Source organism: Mya arenaria, chromosome 15 (assembly GCF_026914265.1).
Source record: "Mya arenaria isolate MELC-2E11 chromosome 15, ASM2691426v1".
Lineage (NCBI taxonomy): Eukaryota > Metazoa > Mollusca > Bivalvia > Myida > Myidae > Mya > Mya arenaria.
This window is the reverse complement of record NC_069136.1, coordinates 40,805,510-40,831,600: the sequence shown is the minus strand read 5'-3', so window position 1 is coordinate 40,831,600 and position 26,091 is coordinate 40,805,510. Positions and strand designations below refer to the sequence as shown.

Genomic DNA, 26,091 nt, shown 5'->3' with positions numbered 1-26,091 from the left:
TTCTACAAAACGCGACTCCTGTTACTCCGCGAAACACGGAAAAAACAAATAAGTCAATGGTATATGTAATAAATGTTGATCGTATCATATATACTGTCAAATGTAACACCACTCAGCAATGTCAAATCTTATTCTTTTATATCACAAAGATGTCCCTTTAATTTCATCAAAGGCTGTTAAAACCCCAAAAAGCATTTACAATTTCTACAAAACTCTTACTTACCTATTCCTGTTTCTTTGCAAGTCAATGGTATAAATGTTGTTCATATCATATATGCTGTCAAATAAAAGAACAATTAACCTTACTTGATTAAAAAAATCAAAACTATTTTAAAGCATGGGTGTACGGGAAAGAGTACATTTCCGTACATCTATAATATACGGGAAATGTATAAGCCCGTATATTCATCGTGAACGGGAATGGTATAATCCCTTATTCTCAAAGTGTACGGAAGAGCATAAATTCCCGTACACTCAACATGTACGGATAACATACATGTCCGTCCGCTCAAGATATACGGATATGTACGGTGCCGTACATTCATCAAACTAGCCGTTAATCAACTCTACCAGCATTGTCGAATCTCATTAATTTTTTTTATCATAAACATGTCGCTTTAATTTCATCAAAGGCTGTTAAAACCCGAAAAGCATTACATTTCCTACAAAACGTGACCCTTACTAACACATTGCTGTTTCTCTACTTAACACTGAAAAATGTATACAAGTCGATGGTTTAAATGTTGTTAATATCATATATGCTCTCAAAAAACACCAAATTACCTTACTTGATTACAAAATTTAAAACTATTTTATAACATGGGTGTACGGGACTTCATTTCCGTATATCCATAGTGTACGGGAATTGTTACTTTTACTCAGCGTGTACGGGAACGGGTATATTTCCGTACATCCATAATATACGGGAATTGTACGCGCCCGTATATTCATCGTTTACGGGAATGGTATAATCCCGTACGCGATGAATATACGGAAGAACATAATTTCCCGTATTTTCAACATGTACGGAGACCGTACATGCCCGTACACTCTAGATATACGGATATGTACGTTGCCGTACATTCATCGAAATAGTTTAAGTACTAGTCGTTAGTTAATCAACTCAGTATTGTCCAATTTATTTATTTGTTATTATTCAGACCTTTTTTTAATTTCAAAAGCTGTCGAAACCCATTAAAGCATTTTATTTTCTACAAAGATAATTTTTACTGACACCATCCTGTTTTTCCACGTAACAGTGATTTTTTAAGTCAATGGTATAAATGTCGTTCATATCATATATGCTATCAAATTAAACACCCAAAGACCTAAATTGATTACATAATTCTTTTTTTATATTATAACACGGATGTACGGGTTAGTACACGCCCGTACATCGAATCCCGTATACTCAAGATGTGCGAATTTTATGAATATACGGGTCCGAACACACCCGTATATTCAACATCCCGTACACTTACCGTACACGTTGGATGAACGGGTTTCAGTACATTCCCGTATATTAAACCATTTTCTGCAGTGCATTTAATGAAATACAATTTATGCAAATTTAATAGAAGGCTTAACACTACAGCACTGCAAGTGAAGATGAGGAAGTAAAATATTTGAATATTAATCGTGCTTGAACTGTCGAAGCAGATAAATGATACGCTACCGTACAATTCACTGCAGTCTTTTTAATATTTGAAACGCAATAAGTAAACATGACTTAACCTAACATTGAAATGACACCTTTACTTATTTGGGTGTGTTAATACAGTTTAAGCATTGCAGTGTTTAACGTCTATGAAAAATAGTGTCGCCGGTATTACCACAAACAGAGAGCATATATTCGAAAATGAAGTTACACGGGATTTTGTGTATTATTGTGCTTTTAACATTATTCAGGTAACCTTTCTTTTATTATCTTATTTTGTAAATGATTTAAGTGATATAAAGGAACATTGATGATTTGTTTATGATTAAAGTTCCCTTTGCTACAATACAAACTATGGTAAGAAGTCAATTACTCATTTGGCTAAATCTGTATGAAATTCTATAGCGCTTTTTATTCGAAAGTCATCATCTTTACTTGCATTTAAAACACAATTAAAAAACACCTTATGACAGAAGACTGTCTGTTAAAATTGTTTGTTTAAATGAGATTTAGTTTTGCCATTTATAACTTAGAACATTCTATATGTTGTGTTTGAATGTCGTCGTGTTTGTTATTGTTTGAATGAGAAATGTGTACTAATACGTTTATAGAATCCATTGAAGACCACATTGTAAAGAAGATAACAATATAACTTAATGTGTTATCTTCATGAAATAAAGTTATTATATATATAAACTTAATAAAACGTTACCGAATTGCTACAAACTTAATAACTGTTATGTTATAATGAAATCATAATGAAAACTCAAGTGTACCTTAATCTTAAGAAGGTATCTATAAGAGAGCAAACATACAAACTATGAAACAACTGTATGTTTAATATTGGTATGGTTAATCATAATTTACATAATACCAATCAGCAAGCAATACCTTGTAAAGGAAGCCAACATTATATGGAGTCACAAGGTATCAACATTTTACATAATGGATGCGAGAGAAGTAGCTTATTTGTAAGACCTTTACTATCTGAGCAAAAATAACAGTATATTATACAGCTTACTTAAAAAGTGTTTCCCAAATTACGCATCGTGTTCATGATATTGTGTTTAACAGTTAGACGTGTATTATTTTCTTCCTAAATTTAGTTAAAAAGGGATAGTTTATGTTCGATTAAGTGAAGATAATGTCAATTTAAATACACTATAGTATTTCGTTATGTTTGGGGTGATCATATAAAAAAGAGTTTCACAAGTGACTGTGCCATGAGTGAAAGTATGAGTTTTCAATTGACAAGAATAAAATAGAACGTGATCTTACACTGCAATTAACAAATGGTATGTTTTTCAAATGCTTAATTTCGGAGATTTAATGTATATGCAATTGTGTTAAAAAATCAAATCAATAAGAGGCCTAAAACCCACACCTTAAGCCTTTTACGAACATATTGAAACACCCGACAAGAACGCGCCAAAACAGATCTCGTACAAATTAATTGCTTATCATTGCATGCTGTTTTATTAAACAATATTGTAATCACATTAGTTTTAAGAAAGAGTCCTAATTATCTTTTTAAATTATTAAACAAATATAATACTACAATTCAATTATTGAACTGCGTACAAGAGGTTGTCGTGAGTTACCCATTTACTCTTTTGAGGGGTCGGCAGAAAGATCAACCTAACAAAACATTATGTCTACGTCTAATGTAACATTGTGTCTTGTGTAGGAGTTTGTTTGGAGGATTAAAATGATTGTTCGTTGGATTATTCATTATTTAGCATGCACATATTAAGTTCAGTTTTCAGTCATCAAAAAACACTCAAATGAAATTGATACTTCTTAAGTGTCTTGCGTTTAGGTAAAATATCCTTCTTACCTAAGATGAGAACGCCGACAAAAATGGATGAAGATTTGTGCAATGATCTGTTTAATTTATTGTACTTTACATGCATTATGTTGCTGGCTTCCAAGGTCAAAACTTGATAATTACAAATAAATATTTGTCGTTTCATTTTTACAAAAAGCACATTGTTCCATGTTAAATAAGTGTGTGTTTATCGCCTTTATACATTATAATCTTCAAGCAAAAACAGGTATCAGTAAAGATGATTATTACAAACGAATCATCAATATAAGCAGTACAATCGCAAAACGTGTCTTTCTGTTGAGTCAAATCAGTAATTTTATACTAGAACGGTTAGTCGTATTGCGATTTAATCCGGGAGATCGTATTCGACTCTTGTGTTTTTAGCCTCATGAAATCAAAATTTGCAAACATCTATTCGAATCTAATACGATCTACCGGATATTGGGACTGATTATGTGGAAATTAAACCCATCTTGATCGAAAAGTAATACTTTCATTTGATTATTTCAAGATGTCATATACCATACATATACACGTTTTTGTATACTGAATTGAAATAACTTTGTCTGTCGGTGGTTCAACAAGTTGTGTCTATGAAAATTAACACTTTGTATAATTCAGCCATGCGTATTTTACGCTAACACTTACAAAACGTTTTTAAAATGGAAGACGCGTATTGAATATAAACCTGGTGTAAAAGTTGCCTATTGATTAATATCAGCTCAAATATACTATATTAAACTTGAAGCTATTTCAGGCAACACCGAACTTGGGTTATAACATCCTACCTTCAAATGTTTTCGCGTATTTTATGACGAATTTTACAATATGGACATTCAATAAATGCAAAAAATAATTCAAAACGTACTCGTATTACCCTTACAAACTTATTTCTCGTTTTTCATAACCAATCAATTTCAAACAAACACTTTTTGTCAAGGTATATCATCTCAGGCGTTGGTTTTAAAAGGGAATCTTTCAGAGATATGTTTATCGCTTTCAATGTAATTGAATATATTAAAATCAACAAATCTCTGAGTAACAAGATAACATTAATGGTTTAAATCATGAAAAAGTAAATCGCAAATGTCATGTTTAATACGCAGTTGTTAACGGTTTTCCACAGTGCAATATCTCTTTGTAGGGCCATACTATAAAAGTATATAAGAATCATTTTGTTTCAGACTGATATAATTAGCGAGAATAATACATACATCCGTTGGAACATGTGTAGGTGTATTTATGAATTAAAATATTATGAACGAAGATAATAACAGATTTTCAGAAAATATGTCTGGCATTTTTCCAAAATGTCTTTAAACAGAATGTGTTTATGTCAGACAAGTCATCTTTACCCAGTCAACAATTACATGTAGATTTGTGTCATTTGCTTAGATACTTGCACTTTTGCTTTGTGGAAGGAACAAATCTCCGATAAACAAGTAACCTTAAATGACGTATATCATTAACGTGTTTGTAGCTATGCAGAAGCTGGATTCTGTTCTGAAGCATATACATGTAGCAGTCAGTGCTCAAGAAAGGAGAGATACACAACGAGTTGTGGATTCCTTTGGTGTTGTCGATGTAGCAAATACAGGTATGTTTAACGACAGGATGAAGACACATTGACCGTCAGAGTGTGTAGAGCTACATGACGTTTAACTAAACACTCACTTGAAACAGTTATTCATTATGGGAGGACATTTCACATTAAAATACACGTTATAAAAGCGCATGCTTATAAACCATAACTCTGTATTTGTCGATATGATAATTAAGAAAGAAGCCGATATGTTAATAACAATATACAATTTAAATAATCATAATATTGTTTTGTGTATGTAGCATGACTCTCCTCTAATCTGCTTATCTTACTATATTACAGGACGAAATATGACACATGTTATAGCACGTGTTACCGCCAGGTTTGCTGCCCGGGATATACAGGATCAGACTGTAACACGCGTATGTTATTTTTTTAGTTTGGTCTCAATGCCATTCTCCAGAAGGCCTTACATGCATGATTAGGATTCAAACAAAATGATGATCAGGACGATTATCATGAAAATACTGATGCTGATAAATTTGCTGCTGCTCCGGGTGGAGTGATAGTTGTTGATAATGCTGCTGCTGCTGCTGCTGCTGCTTGTTCTTTATGATGAAGATGATTCATTATGATCATGATGATAATGACGAAACTATGTGATTTTTTACTATGAGTCATGATTCCGGATTCCTTAAAGCAGTTCATATTCACATTTATACTTTTTCTTTTCAGTAAATAAATGCAAACAAAAATAATAACCCAAAACAAACTCGTTTTCCGCATATAAACAAGTTTGTTATTATATTATTTTGTTATTAACTGATTGACTTTTCCCTATAGTTTGCTTTGTATTATTAAGTTGGTATATATGAAGATATGTTGTGTTTATGTTAATACAGCCTTGTGCTATGGGTCCACGTCATGTTTGAACAGCAACCCGTGTAGAGGGCCTGACAGATGTAGCTGCAGAACTGGCTACAAACTTCCAAAGTGTGAAGGTACAAGGAAATTATAGTTTACCTTCTATTTAGGCCGCTGTAGTTTGTAAGTCGATTTTGTGTTTTATGACAAGATACTGTTTCTATGTATTATCACGCGGACTGTCCCATAAGGCGTTTGCCGAACATAACGTATTTCAGAATGGAACAGTTAAACAAAGAAGTCTGAAGGCATTTCACCGAATTAACGGTTGTGCTGTTTTTTAAGTCTGAATACATTACACTGATGCAAAGGTTGTACTAATTTTGTAAGTCCAAATACATCACACTTGAGCAACAGTTAGACAATTTCAAAATTATTAGTAATCCAAGTAAACCAGGTTATATGTTTAACAATATTTACTTTGTTTATAGCAAATTTTTATCTCACGAATTTATTTGTCTTTTCACATGATACCCTGCACATAATACTCATGACTTCCTTAGCAAGCTTGATACATAAATCCAATGACGGATGAGTATGTGTTAAAAAGACAAGAGCATAGTTTACGAAATAATGACCGTTCGGGTGTTTGCCCAAAACTTATTTTTTGCATTTTTTTCCGTAGAAGTCTTCCTACAATATGAATGAGTTTTATCTACTCAACCAACAAATTATTGTTTTTGAAGGTGCTTGCATCTATTTAAGAAAATAATATTATTTTTTGTACCCAGGAAGTGAATTTAATTCACTATGTTTCACTATGTTTCACGGTTAAACTGAACATGTTTTTAATGTGAAAATATCTCGTCAAAAAACACTTGACAGTGTAGATTTGGTAGTCTGACAAAAATGTCTTATATTGTCGATTCATGTTTTTCCAAAACAATGTAAATACTTAAACTAAACTCTGATAAAATTTTACACCAATAGGTCTAGAAACTTGTTATGCAATGATATTGTCCTTCCCTAAAACTCATTCATCTGCCCCTGGGTACACTTCAACCGGGAGATTTAGCCCCCAGAAGGTTTACTTCAAATACCATGCTTCAATTTTGACATGGTTTGGGTGTAGCCAATGTTTTTTGAATGAAAATGAACATTCTCTATGTTATTTTTAGCAATACTTCAATTGTTATTGATATTGACTACCTTGTCACGATAATGTTACGCATGAATGTGTTAGTTGTATATATTTGTTTGATGAGACGAGTTGTTACATAAGTCAAAATAAACTTCTATTTTATCTGTTCTGTTCTTCTGATAAATGTTCTACTCTTAATTTTGGTTTTAAAAAAATAGGATCACGTAAACGTTTCACACGTTTTATTTGTTGTTCTTACTCACTCGCCACTTTGGGAGACGCTTGTTCATTCAACGCTTCGACGTTTTACATTTACTATGTATAAAATGATATAAAAATTACCTACAATAAACTAAAATAGTTTGTTGGCTTGTATTTGGTAGTGTTGCATATTGTTGTACAACAGGTGAACAGTCTCAATTATACCGAGACAGCTATGTGCACACATTTAATGTATAGTGAGGTTTCGAAGCAACCAACCGTTTAGACAACATGTATAATAGCAGGCTGAATATTTTTTTCAGATATAAATGAGTGTTCCTCAAACAATGGCGGCTGCCAGCACGTCTGTAGGAACAATCTGGCGTCTTTTACATGTTTATGCAACAGTGGATATGTGTTAAAGACTGACCTCAAAACTTGCGAAGGTATACTTAATAGTTTATTATGATGTTCAATAATGAAATCCTTACATACATTGACACATGATTAGCTCATACGAATGAAAATTGTATGTAATGATCTTACTTAAGTGTTTAATTACACACAACTCTGCATGGAAACAAAGGAGTTTACAGTTTTACCGTGTTCAAATATGCATCATATAATTATTTGTTCTTCTACTAATTGGATTTTAATAAATAGATAATAATTCTGGTAATAAATTTCTTATGATTGTAATAAATTGCACGGCAAATAGTTTCTTTCATCTCTTTCATCGTAGACAAGAACGAGTGCTCTTCCAACAATGGAGGATGTGCTCACACATGTACAAACAAGCCAGGGGCACATCAGTGCAACTGTAGAGAAGGCTACACACTTGCTTGGGACGGACGTCAATGCAATGGTTAGTGTAAAGTCTTCCAATGAAATGTAATGGCCTATAATTTCGCAATCTATTGAATTACAATGTGTTTGTTATGAATCATTTTTGCAGACAAATCAAAAATCAGCTTACTTAAGAAAGTATATTTGAACGCCATGAAAAAAGACTGCACTGTTACTTTGAAATGCTACTTTTGAAACAATCATAAACAACTTCTTAAAAACTATTGATAATTGAAAATAAGCAGAGTTATTTCTTAACAAGATAATATAAATACGATTTGTTTTGCTTTGGCTAATAATATGCAACTGTTGATACGCATTTTCAGATGTCAACGAATGTTCTGCGGGAACATCTCAGTGCGGACATGATTGTACAAACACTTTTGGCTCATATACGTGTTCATGTAGGGCCGGGTACCAGCTGGCTTCCAGTGGAAAAACATGTGACGGTAACGAAATGGTTTATTTGATGGATAACATTGATAATATTTCATAAAGCTCAATTAACCGGTTCATCGGATATTTAATTGTCAATTAATAAAACAACACAGTATATTAACATGTACACTCACACTATACATATCATATTTGACTAGACATTTTGAGCCACTAGCAAGTAACTTAACCAGACACATACACCTAGTTTTGTCTTTATCGAAACAATAAAAATGTACATACGGTGAATTATTTATACTCAGACGTAGACGAATGCAGGCAAACTCCGTTCCCTTGTGACCACCAGTGCAACAACACTCCTGGATCTTACACATGTAGTTGTGAAAAAGGATATTTTCTTGACACTGGGCCACAAACGTGCAAAGGTAACTACAAACGTTACACTATACGTAACACTACAAGGTCGTTATTTGAGTATTTTCGTTTTGTGTAATAATGAACAAAATATCCAAACAATAAAATATTAAATAATTCTGCCCTTACTTGCATATCAGATACAATATAAATGACATCAGATTTATTGTTTGTGATTTTTAACGTGTGATTGTTTAAACGAAACTATAAGGTACGCAGGTCTTTAATTCACATGGTGGCATGTCAATAAAACCTTTATAAATCGTTAACTTCGATTGTTCTTTCATACGCTTGTAAGCTTTCATTGTATTGTGAAAAAGTTGTTTACCTAATAATTGCAAGTATCAAATGATGTTAATGTTTGGTTTTCAAACTATAGATATTCGTGTAAATTTTGTAATTGCCTTACAATTATTCTTTATTCCAAAAGACGTGAATGAGTGTGACACACACAACAATAAGTGTCATCACATTTGTACGAACAGCAAAGGGTCATACCAATGTACCTGCCGACCTGGATATTTATTACACACTGATGGAAATACTTGTACAGGTATGGCAAAGTTCTTCTCATCAGTGTAAGTGTGTTCTGTTAAATCACTTTTGCTTTTGTGTAAGGTCATATTCAAAAGAAATCTGAGTAAATTTGTTATTGAGTTTCTCAACTAAATATTGAGTTTACAGATATTTATGCATTTCAAAATAACGTAAGGATCGTTATGTTCCTTTACTTTTATAAATATACTGTATACCTACAAATATATTTATTTTTGGAATGGAATTGAAAGAGTATGTGCAAATTAAGATACAAAGTGCCATCTTTAGTTAAACGAAATTTAGAAATATTCATACGAGTTTCTACTTGTAATCTTAGGTTTAACATGTTAGTGTTTTTGAACCATTTATATATCGTACGCAAAGTTAAACCATAATAAACAGCTTTATGTCCAATCAACATAAATACCAAAAAGGTTTAATATTTTGGGATAAGAAAACACAAACAAGTTACTTACATCATTTGATCTGAACTTTGGTGATTTTGTTTCGTACATTTATGTAAATATCACAACGTGTATATTATCTTAGATGTGGACGAATGTGCAGAAGGAACGTCTCAGTGTTCTCAGAAATGTACCAACACACCCGGCAGTTGCACCTGCAGCTGTCAGAAAGGATATATACTTGGGACAGATACATTCAGTTGTATCAGTACGTATCATAACTGTTACCGTGTTTACAAATCTTCCTAAAGATGTTCACTTGGCTTTCATTCCATGAATCTGTCGATGTTCATAATTTTCCAATCTTTGACAAACTTCACAGTATCATTTGTGAATAAAAAACAATGTATAAGGTATAAATACAGGGGGTCCATTTGTTTATTACGTTTCACATTTTCGTTTCAAATTCCTATATCATTCTTGCAAACAGGTTAAATAACATGTCATATTGTTATTTTCCATGAACAATTTTCAATGAATGCTTGTCATTTAATTATTTTTAACAGACAAAGACGACTGCCAAGGCATCGCATGTGACAACGGAGGAGTTTGTATTGACAACATTGGCGGGTATTCCTGCTCTTGTGCTAAGGGCTACACAGGAATGCATTGCGAACTCGGTTGGTTGCGACATAAATTTAGCACAAATAGCGGTAGCCATATGTAAATGCATATCTGTTTGATCGTATCATCATTTATTTGTTTATTTCAGATAAAATCATCTCATTCAAGTTCAATTTGATTTATTGCCAATGCTCTTAATATCATAATACAGCGTGGTGTTTACTTAAAGACATGTCTGAATCATAAGCATATCTTCGTTGGAAAAACGATGATATATTTTTGTGGAACAATGTTCAAAACTGACTTAATACTTTTCCAAATGTTACGTATTGGTTCGGAAACAAAAAGGTTCGGTAATTGAAGGTCGCAGTGTTCAATATAGTGATATCCCTTTTTTAAGACTGTTAACAAGTGTGAAGACAGTGTAATGTTTCATCTTATAAAAAACGAAAATCAAGACATAACATTATCTGTTTGGATTTACTTCCAACGCATGCTGCAACGTTTATAATTTTGTTTTTCCAAGACTTTAATGAATGCTCTGGATTCCTAAATGGCGGCTGTGAGGACGAATGTATAAACACAGTGGGTTCATTTGCTTGTAAATGCAGCGACAACAGCACCTTGAACGAGGACGGCTTCACTTGTTCCGGTTAGTATATTGACTTGATTTAGAAACAATAACAGTGCTATGATAATCATATACTTTAATATTCCTTAAAAATGTTGTATTTTAATTTAATATCAAAAACATATGAGTCATTGTAGGTGATGTATAACATAACTGAGCCTATAAAGTATTCTGCATCGATATTTATCATATATTGACTAGTATAAAATATGATTAAACACAAAAAGCATTTTCACTTATTCTTATCATGTTTAAGTGGAGACCAGTTATGACCGGCATCCATATGGTTGTGTCAATTAAAATCTTTGTATAAGGTCCGGTATCAGTATAGTAATATCAATTGATAAATGATCGTATGTAACTGGATGTATTACAGGCTTAACTGGACCAAGCGTATTCTCCAAGTATGGGTTATTGCGACGGTTTCTACCACGAGGCTGCTCAACAATTCTTTTAGCGAAATGCGACGAGGGAACTGATGTTAAAGTTCTTCTTTCCTCAACATCAAATTGGTACAGGTTGAAAACTAATCCTGGAAGAATATTTACTTATGGCATTGTATTTGTTGAGACAAACACAATAGCCCTTCCAGTGTCTATATCAGGCTTGGAAGTCATCGAAGGAATCGACGATTTTAAATTAATTACCGGATCGGTAACACGTGATGTCAACGATGGCGTTCCATTTGGAGAAGAAAGACCGCTGTCCTGCTGGACATTTGCTACAACGCCACGATATGTTAGAGACTTCCTGGTTTCCAATTCATTTTTATCATCATTTTTTAATAATATTGAGAAAGCATTGCCTGACTGGCTACAATTTTCCCCAACTGACAACGAAATACTTGGTGTAAATGATTTGAAGACAGAGCTCAGTAAAGGTAACGATATTCAAAATACAGAATGCAGAGGGGCACCTTTGTATTCTGATCGCCTTTACACTGTTTTGAAATTTAGCAACAGTTTTGCTTTGTCTATCTACGGTCAGGAAATAACATTACCAGCTGCAGTCAGTAACAAAAAGTTCTGCATCATTGTTGATATCTGCCAGGATTATGGTGGATCTGTATTCCTTATTTTGCCCGAAGAATCAAGGGACATTCTGGACCGATTTGACATGTTCAGAAGGTTGATCAACGATTCTGGTGTTTATATCCGCCCGATAGGAGTAGGGTTGTCTCTTCAAAAGCACATAAACGTGCATTCTAAGACAACACATTTGCAACAATGGAACGGGGATGAAATTATTCAGTATCCGTAAGTTAACTGAAAATAGCTTTTCGGATTTTAACACAGGTGTAAGCCATTACGTTATACAACGTGAACCTAAAGAAAATAATAGAATAATAATGATACCATTAAGTGAGGGTAAATAAGATATCACTAGCTGATAATTTTTTTTTACATATGTCTGTAAATAACAAGGAATGATTTGTAACAAAGTTTTCGTAGATCATATTGTATACATGAATAACCTTTACTTTGTTAGTGTACAGATAACTGTTACTTTCAGTGTGTTTCAAGAAGCAAATATATGGCTTGGAGGCAATTTCCGAATGGACTCTGACATATTCCGCGTATCAGGAATGACAAATGCGTTTCTTTCTATCCCGTCGCCAGTGAATGTAAGCTATAAAATAATCTCGAATATAGAATTATATCACGTACAATGTTCAGTTAGCCAGAAACAATGTATGTTTTTGAGGTTTGAATTGAATCTTCATCTAATTTAAATAAAAAAGTTTCTAAAATATATTCAAAAGTATGCTTACCGTTTTATACAATTTCTTAGTTATCATCCCCGCTAAAACAAATCAAAATAACAAAAAGACACCAAAACACGACAGTATTATACAAAACGACTCATTATATATTCCGTATGTCGTGTGGTAGATGCCGTTACCTTGTGACTTTTCTTCGACCTTTCTCTCTGTCAGTGGCGAAGTTACGAATATTTAAACATGCTTATTCGTCAAATTTCTGTTGAAGCCGAATATCGAAAAGAAGACTACCTTTTCCTCGTCTTTCCGGTTAACGGTTAATATGCGCTGTGACATGATGCGATAAACGGAAAAGAGATTTAATCATTATTGATTATGTGTATCAAGTGAAGAAATCGTTTTATACTATGTATGTGCTTATCGATACTTGAACGGGTCACTCGTTTTCTAAATAATTTCAAGATTATAGACAATATTAAATAACAGATTGCACGTAATCTAGTTGTATGTTTTATTTTCTGTCCCAGTTAAATGCCATAAGCAATCTATATGTAAAACCGTTTACACGTGATGAATTCCTAGTAAGCCATACATCGGCCACAATTCAAGTAGGATGAAAAGCAACGGTATCAATAAATTAGCATTTGGTTAATTTAGTGAAGAATAACAAGATTGATTCAAACGGATAATAATACACCATTTTTAAGACAAATTGGTCAACAAATTTGCACCAAAAACTTACACAACTGATAAACTTAAAGTGATTGACAATTTTTCATTGTAAAGAAATAACATAATAAATAATTGCGATTCGCATTGAGTTGATTAACATAAAAGTCATAAGGATAGAATTGTCTAGATGCTGATCTAATGATACACGGTACCAATCTTGTTATCAGTTGTTAATAATTATCATGCATTATTGAGTAAGTAGGGAAAGGTTTATCAGTCAAAATATATGTTTGTAATACATGTGTATGCATTGATATAAAATAAGAGTGTCACATTAAATGTAATTTTGCAAGAACTAACATCATTTTAAATATGTAGTATTAACACAATTTTATTACTCTTTTGTCTTGCAATGGTCAATGAAACAACATTTTAAGTATAAAACGAGACACACGATAAGGACTAACGCGACACAGAAAGAAAGGCACATACATACAAACACACAACACAAACTGTATACACAGGCAACAAATCATGTTTAAAGATACATCAGGGGATCCCCACCTTGGTACGAACAATTTTGTCTTCAATGAAAGTGAGCTTCGCATTTATATATTTCAAACAGTATCGGCCATATATTTCAATGCTATGGTGTCACAAATATCTAAAATAGCGGTGATGTGTGTGATTTATCTTCTCGTTGTCACTTACATTTTATTCAACGAATAAGAATGTAGTGACCACGACTCGCTCGTTTATACGACTTTCTTATATTATGGCCACGACTAAATTACTCGTTACCTCGACTAAGTATGTCATGGCCACATTTAAAAGATACCTAAGTGTTGCGAGCGATGTAGTAAGTCGTTGCCACAACATACTTAGTCTTGGGAATGAATAAGAAGGTCGTGGCTTCGAGATTAAAAGAAATATTCACACATGTCACTGTTATGCAACCGTGCACAGTGCGCAGTGAATGTCTGTTATTTTGTTTCGTCGGGGGAGTGGGAAGATGACAAAAATACACTGTCATATATTCGATGTGCCATTTTTTCGACCGCGCGGAACATTACAAAGAAATGGAATAATCCGCCATGCGATAATTGTTTGACCGATAAGTTACTATCATACATTTGATTGAATGCAGTCGAAACTTCATTACAAAAGTATAAGTAATGTTTAAAGTATAAGGTGACACTTAGTTATAACAAAATATAGCTTACTATTTTTGTGCATTTCTTTAAGATATTTGTATTTATCTTTTTCAGATAGTATATAGTTTGTTTCTAGAGGAATGGGGTTTTGTGGTTAGACTTGAAGCAGTTGGTGTTTTAGAATTTACATTCAAAACTCCATTTGGAAAGCAAACTATTCGAGGTAGTGGTATTGGTGAAGTTAACGCTCTTGCTTCGCTTGGAGGTAAATTATTTACTTGAACATACATTTCTTTATATAATCTCGGACAAAATGATATTATTTTGTTTATTACGATCTTTTTTTATTAACTCGTTTTCATAAATGCCACGTGACATCTGCTTAGATGTCTAAAGCAATTTTGCCAATACGATTTGTTAATGGCGACATTCTATGGGTGTTACTACATGCCATTTAATTCATCAAATCACACCTCGTAACACCATTCTATTTCCACTTGATTAACAACACGTTCAATCGTTTTGTGTAATTTATTTTAATTTTCGCCCATGTCCGCAATATTTACAGAACAATATAACAAAGTAATTAATTTTCAGGATCTAATCCGAGGAACTTTTGTGGTCTTAATGCAAATCCTGCAGGAGTCTTCATGTCGCTACTTTTCAACGTTGAAGCATTTCTCGATGCACCACTTTTGCGTTTTATTAAGCCCGGGGTCAGTGTTAAAGCCTATGTTTTTCTTGCCAGCGATTCAAAAACTCCTGCCCACAATCAAACACTACTTGATATAGAGAAAGAAGTTCTTGATTTAAAACGCATAAGTAAACGGTTTATTAATCTCACAAGAGATTATTCAGCTAGGTATCAAGTCCTATTGTCAGACCATTCAACCATATTACTTAATACAGTAATAACCACTGGTCAGAAGTTTTTAGCCATTGTTGAAGACGTTATTCAAGATGAAGGTAACTTTGATAAACCAAATCTGCAACTTGTTCTTCAAAAAGTTACTGCTGTCTGGAGAGTGGGATGGAAACAATTGCAAAACGACACAGATGAATTTTTAGAGTCGATAAGAGAAAACACACGATTACTCAAGCACAACGTTACACATCTTATTAAGGAAGAAGCCAACACAATACGGAACAGGGTAAATATGTTGCTCAGTAATGTAACTGCACAAGCTTCCATGGTGCTTAGGAAAATCAACGGAGCTGGATTTCGGTTTAAAGGCGACCTAGATATTTCAGGTTTGAAGATATTAGGACTAGAAATTGAGCTTGTGTATTCCATAGAAACTCTGGGGTCATGCGGACGGTTTGAACGCGCGTATAGTGTTCTTAAGGGAGAAAACGCCGCCAGAGTTTTGGCTGTTATCTCTTCTGAAGTAATTCAGATTAAGATCGGGCGCTTCCTTCGTATAGAAGGAGCAGGCATTGGACTCGCTATAAGTTTAGACTCAAAAGGTAAATTTGCTGCTTTGTTACGTGTAGAAGCCGATTTCCTTGGAATTAAAGCTCAAGCAGACCTGTTTATAACAAATCAAGGTTTGTATCTTTACCTTGAAGGAAATGTATGGAATACATTTAAAGCACAACTACAAATATCTGCAGAACTTGGAAACGAATGGTACCAATTGTCATTTGGTGTGAAAGGAAGTTTTGTAGCCGATGCCGATGGAGATGGTAGTTTTGATGACGGTTATTTAGCTGCACTGCGTAGATTTACCAGTACAATAGCTGATGATGCTAACAAAAGAATAAGTAAGTTACAGGATGGCTTGACAAAGGCTCAAAGAGGGTTAATTTCTGCTCAGAACTGGCTTGAAGATAAAAAGTCGATTTTCCGTAATGCAAATTCAAAATTCGATGATGCCGTACGTGCACTTGAAAGAGCAAAAGATAAACTAGAAGATGCGAAGAAACCATTTCAAGATGCACTAAGTAAACTAAATGAAGCCCAAAGAAATGTTGACAGATTATGTAGGATTAAAGACTGCAAGAAAATATGTATTCCAGGAATTAAATGTAAAATTTGTCACAAACGGGTTTGGGGAGTTAAAATACCATACCCATGTTGTAAATTTACGAGCTGCATGATTTCTTTTCCTGATCCAATCTGCCTTACCCTTAACCTTCTATGCAGAGCTGTTCGAGCTATTGCCTATTTAGCGCTAGAAGTAGCCAAAGTTTTTGTTCGTATTCCAATGCTAGCCTTAGATGCCGCTAAAGTGGTCGTGTCGGCGGCACAATTCATTGTTGATAAATCAAGGGTTGTTTTGGACATAGCTATAGCGGCACTTGATTTGGCTAAATTAGGATTAGAGGCAACTAAAGGGATATTGGAAGGAGCAAAGCTTGCTCTTGAGGCTGTAAAGCAGGTTGTGAAATTAGGCGTTGCAGCTTTAAATATGATCATTAAATATGGATTAGAGAGTATCGTTGATGTGCGAAATTGCGGATTTGAAGTTACGCTTTCATCACGTAATATAGCTGTGTTTGATGTCCACTGTGATGTTAACGTTTTTAAAACAGGATTTAGAACAATTAAAATACGCATCAATTTCAATGACATTTTCCAAAGTCTATGGTATGCTGCCAAAGCAACAATATCAGCTATTTTAGATTCCATCGGAAATATCTTCGGACGCAGGCGAAGAGAGATAGAATTTGATTCTCTTAATGTATTGTACAAGCATTATAGGAAAACAAGGGATACTCATGTCAATGCTTCAGAAACACTTTACAATGAGACCATTGACATAATCGCGGATACACTTGGCTTTACTACTAACGAAACGGACAGTGAATATGATATTAGGACAGAAATATTTCGGCAAAATTGTAAAACATTTAAAAACATCCATACTTTTCTGCTTGACACTATCTTTGCCTTGCATGACATGGCAAACGAGACAGCTAGTACTTTGATAAATGCGTCAATTGTACAGGATGATCTGGGCTTAAAAGATAAGCAGGCCCTAGGAAATGCATCGTTAACTGATTTAGGAATTGATCCGAACGTAGCTGAAGCTGAATTCAACATCAGCCTTACTGAATTGACAGAAACCATCGACAGCGCAAAAGCAAATTTAACTTCTGATACATACTTATCGGATGTTGAAAGATTTTCTGGAGATGCAGCCGCAATGCTTCAAAATCAAACCGATGATGCCAATTCCCTAGAAATGGTCAATTATTGGGTCGTCGCCATGGAAAACGTAACAAGCGCACATTTCAGTGCAGATACGTGTGTCTCTTTCCTGGATTGTGCACATTACGCTGTTGCATCGCTTTATGAAATTGTTCTTCCATCAACTGACATACCTTACAAAAATCAAAGCATACAACGTATCTCCGCCTTTGAGGATATCTTTTTGACATTGACTAATAACTATTCCCTCAAAATTCTCGAGGTATACGAAATGTCTCTTGGTCTTTTGGATCACCTAGATGCGATTAATAAGTCCAACGTCTTCTGCTCTACTTCACCTACCACTATGTATCCTCTTGAAAACCAAACAGTAGTGGCAGGACAAACATGCCTGCTCATTTGCAATGCCACAGGAAGTCCTCCTCCGACTTTCATTTGGTTTAAAGACTATGAACAAATCACCAACTCGTCGGCACACATGATATTCACCATCCGCAACGTGACTTATTCAGACGAAGGTAGTTACCACTGTGTAGCATCCAACTTGGTCGCCAGTCTTATCATGCCGGAGGCGTACGTCAGTGTGACAGGTATTTTAATTTGTAATGATTCTTTTTCTAAAACGAATCTAGTAAAATAAACGACAGTTAATTGAACTTATTGTTTTTTTACGGTTAATATTCTCAAGTATTTGTAAACGTCCTGCAATGAAGAAAGAAAAAGGCTTTTAATACAAAAATAGTTATAGTAAGATGCAGTATGTTTGCTTAAAATCGATCTGTTTTAAAGTGAAATTTTCAAGTTGCAATAAACTTATCCATTTTCTCACGAAAATTAGATCTCAGTAATGATTTGTATATCAAAATTCCATTTCTCTGATGAATTCGTTTCTTTGCCCCGTAAAGCTTTACTATACTATTTAAATCAATGAATTGTACATTTTACAGAAAAAGAGGACATAATCGACAAAACGACTACTGAAGGTAATATATGATCTGGTACAGAATTGCCAGAAATGTGTAATGAAGCTACTATTAAGTACTGAATGGTCTGATATTTAGCGGGTTGCGCTTTCATCAGCACTCATCATTAGCACGGTATAATGGCTAACACTTTACTTGAAGCATTTTTCTACCAGATTAATGTTACGTTTGTTTAAATAATCAGCTTAAAGGCCTAGTATAAGCCTGCTTTAATTGACCCCCACCCCAAAAACAATCCGTGTATAGTACACAACTGCTGTGTATTGATCTTTATCTTAATTACATTGTGCTGCTTATCAGATCTCTGAACTGAGTGTCCAGCTGTTACGTTATAGATGTTTTATTATGGAAATGGACAACGATACATCTTGTCTTTTAGTTGTTTTTGTTGTTTCCAAATGGTTAATGATGATGTAATGTAACATTAATTTGTACGTTTTGACAGCTTGCCCTTCTATACCAATGACTTATGTCTTCCAATATCGGCATTGTTGCCATTGGCACAGAATATAAACGGTAAATACACTTCAAACCTTGTCTTATTTTGTAAAATACGACACAGAAATCTTGCTAATTAGCAATAATTGCCCTACTCAGGAACAGACATGGTATAATCAATTCAACATATTCAGCCCATGTGCTAATCATATGGAAACACGGTACACATATGACTAATATATGTAGTGACTAATGGCTTAGCTATGTCAGATGGCTGTCTTTGAATGATTTTTCATGCATTTAAAGAGCTAGCACATTTGATTCGGCTATCTTCATTTGGTTTGCAGAATATTCATTGTTTTCAAGTTTATGCTTGCTCTGGTGAGGTTTATATTTTTAATTGTGAAAACATTGATCAAGTTTTTGTGCAAGTATGGGTATTGCTATACAGACTAATTGAATCAGTACACTAATGTCCAAGTAAACACGTGTTTCAATGACCGTTCCAATGTGGTAATCCCGTCACATATCACATTTGTAATGCATCTATAGTCTGTTTGTGGTGTTTGTATTTGATTATGTGGTGTAAATATGTTTCTTTATCTAGTTCATCATCATTTGAACTCTTGTGCCGCTTAACAGGGCTTATGTGTATTGTTTTGCAAGTGTCCCTGTATATTTCATTGTATTATTGTAACTGCTTTGATGCAACGTTCTGGTTTTAAATCTTCAAATATCACCTTATTTTGACAGTTTAATGCCAGTATGTATTGTATTTTTCTTCCGGCTTGGATATATTAGTAATGTAAGTTTTTCATGTGTGTTTTCCAGATGAGTTTCCATTAACACTGGTGGTGACACTAACGGTGATACTTACGACATGTGCCGTCATTTTAGCTGTGATTATTGTTGCCTGTGGTGTATGGTGCTACAAAAGGTATTTTATCTAATTGGTTTTAAACTAAAGTATCGCCACATAATTAGACCGGAAAGAAATTTTAACATAGAAACAGTTAGTAAACAAACGTGAACGTATTGCAACACGAAATATAAATTTTGCTTCACAGTTAAATCCCTTGAAAACTTAAATTTTATCTAATGTAAATTTAACTTGCAGTCCCGGTTTCCTTACGGGCAAAATTAATTTCGGATTTGTAAAACAATGCTTAATATAACAACTCAAATGTACAAAGAAATCTTGTTGAATTGAAGGACTCTTCATCAAAATTCCACCTTCATATCGAATGATATCTGGTATTGATTTGAAACGATTGCGCAATAGTGTTGTCCTAATTTTCATCGTTCAGATGGCGCCATTGGAATTATGATCGCTCGTTAAGAAACTGCACATTTACAACATTTTCATTAAAATTGTCTTCCATTTATATTGCTTCTTCCGTAATAGGCTTCTTATAATCTAAAACACCGGATTTTAATACAAAGACATACATTTAACAAAATAATGTTGTTGTTTGATCATATCGTCCAAAGACCACGTTTGTTTAAGAATAATTGTTGCTAATAAAATACATAGCTTTAAGAACTTAAAGGGAATATAAATTCCGAATTAAATCGATCCAAAATATTACACATTAAACCTTTTGTCATAGACAGTACATTGGGTGCTGTGTTTGTGTTTCTCGTTGTAGGCTTGTATCAAATATGTGTGAAGTAGGTGAAGCAGTTAGAACGATACACTGATAGTGTTTCGTGTTATTGACATGCTAGTTATCATGCGGCTCTGGAACGATACAGTTATGTTACGTTTTTGTGTCTTACTGCAGGCGTGTGCCAAATACGTATGGTGTCTGTGAAGCAGTTTTTACGATACACTCATGTTGTGTTTGCGTTTCGCATTGCAGCTGTGTGCCAAATACGTATGGTGTTTGTGAAGCAGTTATTCCGATACAATCATGCTGTGTTTGTGTTACTTATTGCAGGCTTGTGCCAAATATGTATGGTCTTTGTGAAGCAGTTATTACGATACACTTATGTTGTGTTTCTGTTTCGCATTGCAGGCTTGTGGTTTACATAATCTTAGCCATATGTCTTTGGCGTTTGCCCAGTGCCATTAAACCGGGTTTATTTTTATACATTTTGCTACTGAACTTGTTTCTGTAGCTTTTCGCATAAATATTGTGCCGAACACGTATGGTCTTTGTGAAGCAGCTATTACGATACACTAATGCTGTGTTTGCGTTTCGCATTGCAGGCTTGTGCCGAGCACGTATGGTGTTTGTGAAGCAGTTGAAACGATACACTCATGTTTGGATTGTGTTTCGCATTGCAGGCTTGTGTTAAAGTTAGTTGTCGTGTGTCTTTGTGGGGCAGTTGGAAGGATACATTAATGTTGTGTTTGTGTTTCTTATTGGTTCCTTGTGTTAAAGTAAGATGTCATGTGGCTTTATAAGGCAATTGGAACGATACAATGTTTCCCATTGTAGGTTTGTGAAAAAGTAAGATTGTCAAGTGACATAAAGATGCAGTTTGAACTTTTTACTCATGCTGCGTTTATGTTTCTCATTATAGGCTGGTGCCAAATAAGGTTGAAGTGTTTGAAGCAGTTGGAACGAGACACTCATAGAGTTTCTAAATATTGACACGTGTTTAAGTTAGATGTCATGTGGCTTTGTGGAGAAATTGGGACGATAAGCCATGTTTGTTTGTGTTTTTTTGTTTTTCAATGTAGGCATGTGTCAAAGTAAACTTTTCATTTGATTTTGTGTGGCAGTTAGAACGATTCATTTTTGCCAATCCGGTGTTATTGCTAAGTTCCAGTTGTGGCGAATATATCTGTACAGGCACTTTTGCATCATAATGCGGACACTACATATAATGTTCTTTATATGTTCAAGCAAATTCAAAAGGAGATTTGGGGATACACAAAGTGTCAAATCGAAGCATGTTGTTGATGAATTTATTTTTTGTTAAAAAAAATTCTGACATGATATTTGTTATTAAATATAGTGTATGCTTTTTCTCTAAAAAATGTCAGATCCAATTATACCACATTTTACAAAATTGGCTGTACAATGCTAATTTTAATCTTTGTTATAACTGTTAATGAATTATTCTTGCGGGCATTTATGTTACCATTTCATGGAAACTTTATTTCCATCTGATCAAAAGAACAATAAAACATTGGTACTTGTATGTAACTGTATTGTGACATATATACTTACGAAGGTTCTTCAAAAAGTGTTGTTGCTGGATGACAAACATATAAAAGAGTGTTTAACTTCAATTTGGCTCATAATATGTTGGTCGTAGCTGCCTTTCCCTATGCCATAATCTCACAAAGGTGTATTTTGTGTGAAGATGACATTTTATATAAAATGTGTACGTACATAAATATAAACTCTTTAACGCCAATGGTTAGAAGGCAAACAGAGGAGTGCGTGAGTGTACAGGGTGGGGGGGGGGCATATATTGTGGGCTTTCAACAAAGCGAATTCGTTTTGTTTACGCAATAATAATCATATTACATTACTATTTGAAGGATCTTCGTATATTGCCGAAATTGCAGTTGTCATATTTTTAAACAAACATTATCAACTATCATTAAGACACATACTGTTTTACAAATACGACTCCCCATTAAATGCAATCTTCATAAATCATATATTATAATTTGGAAACATTTCACCAGTCCAGCTGTTGTTTTCTGTGCATAATACTTTCACTCTTAATATCGAATTACTGACAAAGACCATACGTTCCACATTTTAATAATTCAGAATTAATGAAACTCAAATTAATGAATGTATATAAGCTCTGCTTTCATATGTAATACACAGTTGGATTCATATTCACTTTTGACATATGTTTATTGTATTGACCTTGCAAATTTAAAAGCTATGTTTGACAATCTGCTTTTATATTTGTTTTCAATTGTTTATTAAAATTGTAATTTGAACATACCATGTTTGCGTTTAGATTTTTTTTTGAAAACTTCACCCCGTTCGGGTTAATATGTTCTGTATATATTGTTTATAAATATGTAATATATAAAACCTTTGTTCCGTTGTTTTCAAAATTTTCCGAGTTAAACGTAATCGAAATAAGAAAATCAGTCAACATAAAACCTAGTATTTTCATATAACTACTATGGTATCATATGACATATTGTTATACAATACAGTAAGATGAAAACATATATATCAGTGATTCTTTATGAATATTTACACGTGAAAATTTTCAAAAAGAATGCATATATAAAAGGAAATATTGCATGCTAATGTTATTGACCCCTGTTAATGTGTGTGTGTGTGTCAATGAAGTTTCTAATGAACATTGTATAACATCGAGACTGTTCATGTTACACAACATCGTTTATGTATTGTTATAAAACTTTTATGCAACAAAGGATTTGTTAGAGGTAATGTTTAAAGGCTAATTGTTTTAATTCATAAACATTTATTTAAGTTTAAAGTTCAATGTTATTAAGTATCCACGTATTCTGCCAGTATATGCACGGCTACACAATGACAGCGGTAGACGATATTATAAGTTGATCATATGTGTCATACATTTTCATTCATTGATGTTCAAGAAATACACAACTGTTCAAGAAGTCGTAAATATTCGCGAATTTACAAATTGTCACAAAGTCACTAATGCAAAAAAGTACGCACAGGTTCACGAAGTTACAAAGTTTCACCAAGCCACAAATTACTACAAAGGTAGTCATATCTTTTTACGGAGCCACAAAAACTCACTAAGTACATAAATGCTCATAAAGTCATTGATGTTCAAAGAGTCATAAAGGTTAACTTAGCAACACATCATTGCGATATTCATACATGTTCACTTAATCATATATGTTAAAGAAATCACCAATGTTCACAAAGCCCAAAATGTTCAAGATGTCAAAAATCTTCACGAAACCTGAAATGCTTACAAAGAAAACAAATGTTAGCGAAGCCATTAATGAACACAAAGGGCGCACATGTTTACGAAGTTAAAGTTGTTAACAAGGCCAAAAATGTTTATGAATTGTACACATGTTTACGCAGTAATAAATGTTCAAGAAATCATAATTTTTCACGAAATCATAAATGTTAAAGAAACCTTATAAATATATAAAGTCACAAACTTGCACGAAGCAAGGCATGTTTATCAACACACATCCTAACGAATAACATACATCTGTGCGAACTCAAAAATGTACACGAACCCAAAATGTTCACAAAGTCACAAGTCAAGAAGCTACAAATGTTTACAAAAAAACACAACTGTTCAAGAATCAGCAACTAGTAACAATGTTCAAATAACTACAAAGTCGCAAATGTTCACAAATTTACAAAATTAATGTATTTTGATTATGAAACATAGAATGGCAGTCCCCAATACACAAACGTTCAGGAAGATTCTTAAATTACTGTGAAATAGCATGATTATGTGAAATACTATGGCATATCAAAGACAGTATCCTCGAACATCTTTGGGAACTCTTTGAAATGGAGTGACTTGTCACCGTACAAGTAGCTTGACGAACAGTTGGTGGACTTCCAAACGCCAACAATAAAACGTCCATGTACATCATTACAAGTTTAAAGATGGTAACAAACAACTTATTCATTTGTTTTGCTTTGAATAGGGTTACAAGCTTAAGAGCACTTACTATCTTAATAACAAAGACGTTCTATAATTGCCGCGAGTATTATCGTGTATGATCTTAATAAAATTACAAAAAAATATCTACCAAATTGAGATAATATATCACATACAATTCTTTGAGGAAAATATCGGAGTAAGATGTGTTAATATGAGCTTAACTGAAAAAGTGTGGTAGATAGTTTGTGTTAGCCTTTGGGAGAATGTCAGAAAAGTTAAGGAAATGACGTCACCGTTTCCTGCGGTATAATTGTGTTGGTTACATTCATCTACAAGTTCGCATGAAAACCCCCAGATAATGCCGCGTTAAATCAGATTAAATTACTAATTTTCATATATCGTGAAGAATATGAAGTCACTCAAAACCATATCCAAAATATGCTTTACTTCGCATAAGCAATGACGATTAAGTACTTTATTTAGATTGACCATGAATAATTAATGGAAACAAAACAGTAGTTTGATAGTTTATATTATTTGGATTCAACCCTTTATTATTTGAAACTCCAATGAAATTTGCTCTAAATAGTTTTGTTCTTATTTTTGGATACGAGATAAAAGCAAATTCATAGCCTGCACCTGAAGTAAAAGAAGAACGACCATCGTATCGAATTTGCGGCATTAACCTGTTATTCCCTAACTATCGTAACTGCAGTGATTCACTTGTCTTCTTTTCACTTGTCTTCTCATTCACGGCACTAACCTGTTATTCCCTATATAACTGCAGTGACTCACTTATCTTATATTCACTTGTCTCCTCATTCAAGGCACCAACCTTTTTTTACCTATATCTTAACATCAGTGGTTCACTTGTATTATTTTCACTTGTCTTTTAATTCATTGCGCCAGCCTGTTATTCCCTTTATTGTAACTGCAGTGGTTCACTTGTATTCTATTCACTTGACTTCCCATTCACGGCACCAACATGTTATTCCCTATATAGTTACTGTAGTGACTCACTTATCTTATATGCACTTGTCTCCTAATTTACGGCACCAACATGTTATTCCCTATATTGTAACTGCAGTGGTTCACTTGTATTCTATTCACTTGTCTTCCCATATACTGTACCAACATGTGATACCCTATATCGTAACTGCAGTGGTTCACTTGTATTATTTTCACTTGTCTTCCCATTCACGGCACCAACATGTTATTCCCTATATTGTAACTGCAGTGGTTCACTTGTATTCTATTCACTTGTCTTCCCATTACCGGCACCAACATGTTATTCCCTATATCGTAGCAGCAGTGGTTCACTTGTATTC

At 33.8% G+C, this 26,091-nt stretch overlaps 1 protein-coding gene across 2 annotated transcripts; it reads left to right on the top strand.

Annotated features, from left to right (window-relative positions):
* Nucleotides 1–1,613: 1,613 nt before the first annotated feature.
* LOC128218695 (uncharacterized) lies at nt 1,614–23,130 on the top strand. Of its 2 annotated transcripts, XM_052926358.1 has the most exons (19): nt 1,616–1,908; nt 4,966–5,082; nt 5,371–5,450; nt 5,931–6,029; nt 7,558–7,680; nt 7,977–8,099; nt 8,407–8,529; nt 8,779–8,901; nt 9,321–9,443; nt 9,977–10,099; nt 10,398–10,511; nt 10,982–11,107; nt 11,463–12,342; nt 12,599–12,710; nt 14,747–14,897; nt 15,230–18,376; nt 18,734–18,769; nt 20,039–20,144; nt 21,737–23,130. In XM_052926358.1, exons 1-19 carry the CDS (start codon nt 1,859–1,861, stop codon nt 21,789–21,791), a joined length of 5,811 nt encoding a protein of 1,936 aa, XP_052782318.1. In that variant the 5' UTR covers nt 1,616–1,858; the 3' UTR covers nt 21,792–23,130. The 2 variants fall into 2 exon arrangements, with proteins under 2 accessions (XP_052782319.1, XP_052782318.1); XM_052926359.1 differs by lacking the exon at nt 20,039–20,144 and having other exon boundaries at nt 1,614–1,908.
* Nucleotides 23,131–26,091: the final 2,961 nt, after the last annotated feature.